A 9,052-nucleotide genomic window follows, 5' to 3' on the forward strand; every position below is an offset into this window, starting at 1 on the left:
CTCTGACCTGACGCCTCTGGCCCCCGCGGCCTCTCTGACCTGACGCCTCTGGCCCCCGCGGCCTCTCTGACCTGACGCCTCTGGCCCCCGCGGCCTCTCTGACCTGACGCCTCTGGCCCCCGCGGCCTCTCTGACCTGACGCCTCTGGCCCCCGCGGCCTCTCTGACCTGACGCCTCTGGCCCCCGCGGCCTCTCTGACCTGACGCCTCTGGCCCCCGCGGCCTCTCTGACCTGACGCCTCTGGCCCCCGCGGCCTCTCTGACCTGACGCCTCTGGCCCCCGCGGCCTCTCTGACCTGACGCCTCTGGCCCCCGCGGCCTCTCTGACCTGACGCCTCTGGCCCCCGCGGCCTCTCTGACCTGACGCCTCTGGCCCCCGCGGCCTCTCTGACCTGACGCCTCTGGCCCCCGCGGCCTCTCTGACCTGACGCCTCTGGCCCCCGCGGCCTCTCTGACCTGACGCCTCTGGCCCCCGCGGCCTCTCTGACCTGACGCCTCTGGCCCCCGCGGCCTCTCTGACCTGACGCCTCTGGCCCCCGCGGCCTCTCTGACCTGACGCCTCTGGCCCCCGCGGCCTCTCTGACCTGACGCCTCTGGCCCCCGCGGCCTCTCTGACCTGACGCCTCTGGCCCCCGCGGCCTCTCTGACCTGACGCCTCTGGCCCCCGCGGCCTCTCTGACCTGACGCCTCTGGCCCCCGCGGCCTCTCTGACCTGACGCCTCTGGCCCCCGCGGCCTCTCTGACCTGACGCCTCTGGCCCCCGCGGCCTCTCTGACCTGACGCCTCTGGCCCCCGCGGCCTCTCTGACCTGACGCCTCTGGCCCCCGCGGCCTCTCTGACCTGACGCCTCTGGCCCCCGCGGCCTCTCTGACCTGACGCCTCTGGCCCCCGCGGCCTCTCTGACCTGACGCCTCTGGCCCCCGCGGCCTCTCTGACCTGACGCCTCTGGCCCCCGCGGCCTCTCTGACCTGACGCCTCTGGCCCCCGCGGCCTCTCTGACCTGACGCCTCTGGCCCCCGCGGCCTCTCTGACCTGACGCCTCTGGCCCCCGCGGCCTCTCTGACCTGACGCCTCTGGCCCCCGCGGCCTCTCTGACCTGACGCCTCTGGCCCCCGCGGCCTCTCTGACCTGACGCCTCTGGCCCCCGCGGCCTCTCTGACCTGACGCCTCTGGCCCCCGCGGCCTCTCTGACCTGACGCCTCTGGCCCCCGCGGCCTCTCTGACCTGACGCCTCTGGCCCCCGCGGCCTCTCTGACCTGACGCCTCTGGCCCCCGCGGCCTCTCTGACCTGACGCCTCTGGCCCCCGCGGCCTCTCTGACCTGACGCCTCTGGCCCCCGCGGCCTCTCTGACCTGACGCCTCTGGCCCCCGCGGCCTCTCTGACCTGACGCCTCTGGCCCCCGCGGCCTCTCTGACCTGACGCCTCTGGCCCCCGCGGCCTCTCTGACCTGACGCCTCTGGCCCCCGCGGCCTCTCTGACCTGACGCCTCTGGCCCCCGCGGCCTCTCTGACCTGACGCCTCTGGCCCCCGCGGCCTCTCTGACCTGACGCCTCTGGCCCCCGCGGCCTCTCTGACCTGACGCCTCTGGCCCCCGCGGCCTCTCTGACCTGACGCCTCTGGCCCCCGCGGCCTCTCTGACCTGACGCCTCTGGCCCCCGCGGCCTCTCTGACCTGACGCCTCTGGCCCCCGCGGCCTCTCTGACCTGACGCCTCTGGCCCCCGCGGCCTCTCTGACCTGACGCCTCTGGCCCCCGCGGCCTCTCTGACCTGACGCCTCTGGCCCCCGCGGCCTCTCTGACCTGACGCCTCTGGCCCCCGCGGCCTCTCTGACCTGACGCCTCTGGCCCCCGCGGCCTCTCTGACCTGACGCCTCTGGCCCCCGCGGCCTCTCTGACCTGACGCCTCTGGCCCCCGCGGCCTCTCTGACCTGACGCCTCTGGCCCCCGCGGCCTCTCTGACCTGACGCCTCTGGCCCCCGCGGCCTCTCTGACCTGACGCCTCTGGCCCCCGCGGCCTCTCTGACCTGACGCCTCTGGCCCCCGCGGCCTCTCTGACCTGACGCCTCTGGCCCCCGCGGCCTCTCTGACCTGACGCCTCTGGCCCCCGCGGCCTCTCTGACCTGACGCCTCTGGCCCCCGCGGCCTCTCTGACCTGACGCCTCTGGCCCCCGCGGCCTCTCTGACCTGACGCCTCTGGCCCCCGCGGCCTCTCTGACCTGACGCCTCTGGCCCCCGCGGCCTCTCTGACCTGACGCCTCTGGCCCCCGCGGCCTCTCTGACCTGACGCCTCTGGCCCCCGCGGCCTCTCTGACCTGACGCCTCTGGCCCCCGCAGCCTCTCTGACCTGACGCCTCTGGCCCCCGCAGCCTCTCTGACCTGACGCCTCTGGCCCCCGCAGCCTCTCTGACCTGACGGCTCTGGCCCCCGCGGCCTCTCTGACCTGACGCCTCTGGCCCCCGCGGCCTCTCTGACCTGACGGCTCTGGCCCCCGCAGCCTCTCTGACCTGACGCCTCTGGCCCCCGCGGCCTCTCTGACCTGACGCCTCTGGCCCCCGCGGCCTCTCTGACCTGACGCCTCTGGCCCCCGCGGCCTCTCTGACCTGACGCCTCTGGCCCCCGCAGCCTCTCTGACCTGACGCCTCTGGCCCCCGCGGCCTCTCTGACCTGACGCCTCTGGCCCCCGCAGCCTCTCTGACCTGACGGCTCTGGCCCCCGCAGCCTCTCTGACCTGACGGCTCTGGCCCCCGCAGCCTCTCTGACCTGACGGCTCTGGCCCCCGCAGCCTCTCTGACCTGACGGCTCTGGCCCCCGCAGCCTCTCTGACCTGACGGCTCTGGCCCCCGCAGCCTCTCTGACCTGACGGCTCTGGCCCCCGCAGCCTCTCTGACCTGACGGCTCTGGCCCCCGCAGCCTCTCTGACCTGACGGCTCTGGCCCCCGCAGCCTCTCTGACCTGACGGCTCTGGCCCCCGCAGCCTCTCTGACCTGACGGCTCTGGCCCCCGCAGCCTCTCTGACCTGACGGCTCTGGCCCCCGCAGCCTCTCTGTCCTGACCCCCTCAATTACAGACTAAGGCCTCATAAACACGACTGTCGTGGAGACCTTCATCACGGCACCCACAGGGGTCTATGTCACCGGGTGACAGTGAGGTGAGCACCCTGACCTGGCGGCTGCTGTGCAATATATGGGACCAGTACTATCGGTGGCGGCTCAGGTTTCTATGGAGAGGTGAGGGGTCAGGAGGGATCACCCCTCTGATCTCATACACCCGGCTATGTGCCTTACAGAGGACACTTACCTCTGATTCCTCCCCATGGCAGCCACCATGAGCGCCGTCCAGCCCAGCTTGTGTCTGGTGTTGGGGTCCACCTTCTCCTTCAGTAACCTGAGAGGAAGAGATCATCATCAATAATCCCTGGACTCCCCCCATCACTGTGCGCTGTATACATGTATACTCCGGGGCCCCCCCATCACTGTGCGCTGTATACATGTATACTCCGGGCCCCCCCCATGACTGTGCGCTGTATACATGTATACTCCAGGCCTCCCCATCACTGTGCGCTGTATACATGTATACTCCGGGGCCCCCCCATCACTGTGCGCTGTATACATGTATACTCCGGGCCCCCCATCACTGTGCGCTGTATACATGTATACTCCGGGCCCCCCATCACTGTGCGCTGTATACATGTATACTCCGGGCCCCCCATCACTGTGCGCTGTATACATGTATACTCCGGGCCCCCCCCATCACTGTGCACTGTATACATGTATACTCCGGGCCCCCCATCACTGTGCGCTGTATACATGTATACTCCGGGCCCCCCATCACTGTGCGCTGTATACATGTATACTCCGGGCCCCCCATCACTGTGCACTGTATACATGTATACTCCGGGGCCCCCCCATCACTGTGCGCTGTATACATGTATACTCCAGGCCTCCCCATCACTGTGCGCTGTATACATGTATACTCCGGGCCCCCCATCACTGTGCGCTGTATACATGTATACTCCGGGTGCCCCCCATCTCTGTGCGCTGTATACATGTATACTCCGGGGACCCCCCCATCACTGTGCGCTGTATACATGTATACTCCGGGTGCCCCCCATCACTGTGCGCTGTATACATGTATACTTCGGGCCCCCCCCCCATCACTGTGCGCTGTATACATGTATACTCCGGCCCCCCCCCCATCACTGTGCGCTGTATACATGTATACTCCGGGGCTCCCCCATCACTGTGCGCTGTATACATGTATAGTCCGGGCCCCCCCCCCCATCACTGTGCGCTGTATACATGTATACTCCGGGGCCCCCCCCATCACTGTGCGCTGTATACATGTATACTCCGGGGGCCCCCCCCATCACTGTGCGCTGTATACATGTATACTCCGGGTGCCCCCCATCACTGTGCGCTGTATACATGTATACTCCGGGGACCCCCCATCACTGTGCGCTGTATACATGTATACTCCGGGGACCCCCCATCACTGTGCGCTGTATACATGTATACTCCGGGGACCCCCCATCACTGTGCGCTGTATACATGTATACTCCGGGCCCCCCCCATCACTGTGCGCTGTATACATGTATACTCCGGGGGCCCCCCCCATCACTGTGCGCTGTATACATGTATACTCCGGGGCTCCCTCCCATCACTGTGCGCTGTATACATGTATACTCCGGGGCCCCCCCATCACTGTGCGCTGTATACATGTATACTCCGGGGCTCCCTCCCATCACTGTGCGCTGTATACATGTATACTCCGGGCCCCCCATCACTGTGCGCTGTATACATGTATACTCCGGGCCCCCCCATCACTGTGCGCTGTATACATGTATACTCCGGGGCTCCCCCATCACTGTGCGCTGTATACATGTATACTCCGGGGCTCCCTCCCATCACTGTGTGCTGTATACATGTATACTCCGGGCCCCCCCCCCCATCACTGTGCGCTGTATACATGTATACTCCGGGGACCCCCCATCACTGTGCGCTGTATACATGTATACTCCGGGGACCCCCCATCACTGTGCGCTGTATACATGTATACTCCGGGGACCCCCCATCACTGTGCGCTGTATACATGTATACTCCGGGCCCCCCCCATCACTGTGCGCTGTATACATGTATACTCCGGGGACCCCCCCATCACTGTGCGCTGTATACATGTATACTCCGGGCCCCCCCATCACTGTGCGCTGTATACATGTATACTCCGGGCCCCCCCATCACTGTGCACTGTATACATGTATACTCTGGCCCCCCCCCATCACTGTGCGCTGTATACATGTATACTCCGGGCCCCCCTGCCATCACTGTGCGCTGTATACATGTATACTCCGGGCCCCCCCATCACTGTGCGCTGTATACATGTATACTCCGGGCCCCCCCCCCATCACTGTGCGCTGTATACATGTATACTCCGGGCCCCCCCCCCCCCATCACTGTGCGCTGTATACATGTATACTCCGCCCCCCCCCCCCATCACTGTGCGCTGTATACATGTATACTCCGGGCCCCCCCATCACTGTGCACTGTATACATGTATACTCTGGCCCCCCCCCCATCACTGTGCGCTGTATACATGTATACTCCGGGCCCCCCCCCCCATCACTGTGCGCTGTATACATGTATACTCCGGGGCCCCCCCCCCCATCACTGTGCGCTGTATACATGTATACTCCGCCCCCCCCCCCCCATCACTGTGCGCTGTATACATGTATACTCCGCCCCCCCCCCCCCATCACTGTGCGCTGTATACATGTATACTCCGCCCCCCCCATCACTGTGCGCTGTATACATGTATACTCCGGGGCCCCCCCCCATCACTGTGCGCTGTATACATGTATACTCCGGGGCCCCCCCCCCCATCACTGTGCACTGTATACATGTATACTCCGGGGCCTCCCCATCACTGTGCACTGTATACATGTATACTCCGGGGCCTCCCCATCACTGTGCGCTGTATACATGTATACTCCGGGCCCCCCCCATCACTGTGCACTGTATACATGTATACTCCGGGCCCCCCCATCACTGTGCACTGTATACATGTATACTCCGGGGCCCCCCCCATCACTGTGCACTGTATACATGTATACTCCGGGCCCCCCCATCACTGTGCGCTGTATACATGTATACTCCGGGCCCCCCCCCATCACTGTGCGCTGTATACATGTATACTCCGGGGCTCCCTCCCATCACTGTGCGCTGTATACATGTATACTCCGGGGCCCCCCCATCACTGTGCGCTGTATACATGTATACTCCGGGCCCCCCCCCCATCACTGTGCGCTGTATACATGTATACTCCGGGGCTCCCCCATCACTGTGCGCTGTATACATGTATACTCCGGGCCCCCCCCATCACTGTGCGCTGTATACATGTATACTCCGGGGCCCCCCCATCACTGTGCGCTGTATACATGTATACTCCGGGCCCCCCCCCCATCACTGTGCGCTGTATACATGTATACTCCGCCCCCCCCCCCCATCACTGTGCGCTGTATACATGTATACTCCGGGCCCCCCCCATCACTGTGCGCTGTATACATGTATACTCTGGCCCCCCCCCCCCATCACTGTGCACTGTATACATGTATACTCCGGGCCCCCCCATCACTGTGCGCTGTATACATGTATACTCCGGGCCCCCCCCCATCACTGTGCACTGTATACATGTATACTCCGGGGACCCCCCATCACTGTGCGCTGTATACATGCATACTCCGGGGACCCCCCATCACTGTGCGCTGTATACATGTATACTCCGGGGCTCCCCCATCACTGTGCACTGTATACATGTATACTCCGGGGACCCCCCATCACTGTGCGCTGTATACATGCATACTCCGGGGACCCCCCATCACTGTGCGCTGTATACATGTATACTCCGGGGCCCCCCCATCACTGTGCACTGTATACATGTATACTCCGGGGCCCCCCCCATCACTGTGCACTGTATACATGTATACTCCGCCCCCCCCCCCCCCCCATCACTGTGCGCTGTATACATGTATACTCCGGGGACCCCCCATCACTGTGCGCTGTATACATGTATACTCCGGGGCCCCCCCCCATCACTGTGCGCTGTATACATGTATACTCCGGGCCCCCCCCCCCATCACTGTGCGCTGTATACATGTATACTCCGGGGCCCCCCCCCCCATCACTGTGCGCTGTATACATGTATACTCCGCCCCCCCCCCCCATCACTGTGCGCTGTATACATGTATACTCCGGGGCCTCACCTCTCCACATCGCTGAAGTTGCTGGTCCGGGCCGCCTCGAGCAGCTGCTCACCTGGAGGGAGAGGACACACATTATACTCCAGTCACAGCCAGAGCTGCATCACAATGTATACGGCTGGATGTGAGGTCTATTCACATGATGGGCGCATGTTACAGGACAGGACAGGACTGGGTGCACTACACGTCCCACAATCACCAGGCGAGAGCGAACTGTGCGCATACAAAGAACCAGCAGCAGGTGACACATATGACACCCATGGGTGCTGCTGATTGTGCCTCCATGGGCGCTGGAGATATCTGCACCCCCACCTGCCAATATATCAACAAGGAAAACTTTATGCAAACTTATCCTGTTGATGGGTGGATGGTGCGGACATGACAGATCCTGAGAGCTGATTGGTCGGATACGTGAAGCAGGTGCAGGACTCCACAATGTGCAGCACAGGAGAGGGGCGCCACCTGCAGGACATGACAGATCCTGAGAGCTGATTGGTCGGATACGTGAAGCAGGTGCAGGACTCCACAATGTGCAGCACAGGAGGGGGGCGCCACCTGCAGGACATGACAGATCCTGAGAGCTGATTGGTCAGATACGTGAAGCAGGTGCAGGACTCCACCATGTGCAGCACAGGAGAGGGGCGCCACCTGCAGGACATGACAGGATCAGCACAATAGATACTGAGCCCTGGAGCATCAAGCCCTGGATCCACTATGGGCCTTACTATTAGGCTTCATTCACACCTGGCAATTTCATCGCAGTTTTATAACACATTCTAAACGCTTCCTATGAAAAAACAAAAACTGCGGGGAAAACACAAGGTGTGAATGCAGCCTGAAGCATCTGAGTTTGGGGGTCAGAATGAGTTTCGGGGGGGTTGAGTTGGAATGTGTTCTGGACTTTGGGGGGGTCAGTTTTAGGTTTTGATTCTGTTTACGGTTCTGGGGTCTCGGTTTTAGGTTCTGAGTGGGGTTATAGGTCAGAGGTCGGAGTGCAGTCAGGGGTCTGGTCAGTTGGTAGGGGGTCGCTCTGGAGACCCCGGATACATGATGCATGGGGGTCTAACCAATACCTGGAAGGACCCGGAGTGATGATGTCACCATGTGACCAGCGAGGCCATACAATGTACATGATGTCATCACTTGGAGGGGTCAGCCAGGTCACCTTTGGGTCAGCAGTAGCCCCCCTCCTCCTCCTCACCTCGGTCCGCCTCTCCCCTGTTGTTATAGCAGTAGGCCAGCAGGGCGGCAGCAGCGAGCAGGGGCGTCCTATTCCGGCCATCACCGCGCCCTCTCTGGCGGCCTCCACTGGTGGATGCGGTGTACTGCAGTCCCTCATCGATGTGCTCGGAGCGCCCTCCAGTGATCAGCGGCCGGTACTGCAGCGCGGACACTGCACGCCGCCCGCCGGTTACTACTCGCCGGCACAGAAGCTCCGCCCTCGCGGCCTCAGACAGGAGCCCCGGAGCGGCAGCGAAGAGCCCGGACACCCGGGAGCGCCACATGAGCTGGAGCCACACACCGGGACGTCTACGACAAGCAGCAACGCGAACACCTCCTGTCACTTTCCCACACCGCTGACCGTCGTGACGTCACCGCCGCGCTGCGTCATGGGAGTCGTAGTTTCTCATTCAGCGAGGCAGGCGGAGGCACAGAAAGCGCAGACTACATTTCCCGACAAGCTCCAGTGCGACGTCCAGTTGCATGCCGGGACATGTAGTTCATCGCAGATGACACCGCGTTACATCACCTGAGGTCATTCCTTGTTACATTATAACTGTGGTGACGTCATTTGTATTAC

At 63.0% G+C, this 9,052-nt stretch overlaps 1 protein-coding gene across 4 annotated transcripts in view; it reads right to left on the reverse strand.

Annotated features, from left to right (window-relative positions):
• The window catches only part of CLPB (ClpB family mitochondrial disaggregase), a 77,081-nt gene extending 68,325 nt beyond the window's left edge, over positions 1-8,756 (reverse strand). For 2 of the 4 annotated variants that reach the window (XM_072133777.1, XM_072133776.1), the window contains exons 1-3: positions 8,453-8,756; positions 7,255-7,306; positions 3,297-3,383 (exon numbers count right to left, since the gene is read on the reverse strand). In XM_072133777.1, the coding sequence (XP_071989878.1) occupies positions 3,297-3,383; positions 7,255-7,306; positions 8,453-8,756 (443 nt within the window). Of the gene's footprint in view, positions 1-3,296; positions 3,384-7,254; positions 7,307-7,390; positions 7,562-8,324; positions 8,371-8,452 lie in introns of those variants that run through there. The other 2 variants (XM_072133778.1, XM_072133779.1) reach the window with 2 other exon arrangements.
• Positions 8,757-9,052: the final 296 nt, after the last annotated feature.

The sequence above is a fragment of the Engystomops pustulosus genome, chromosome 2 (assembly GCF_040894005.1).
Source record: "Engystomops pustulosus chromosome 2, aEngPut4.maternal, whole genome shotgun sequence".
Lineage (NCBI taxonomy): Eukaryota > Metazoa > Chordata > Amphibia > Anura > Leptodactylidae > Engystomops > Engystomops pustulosus.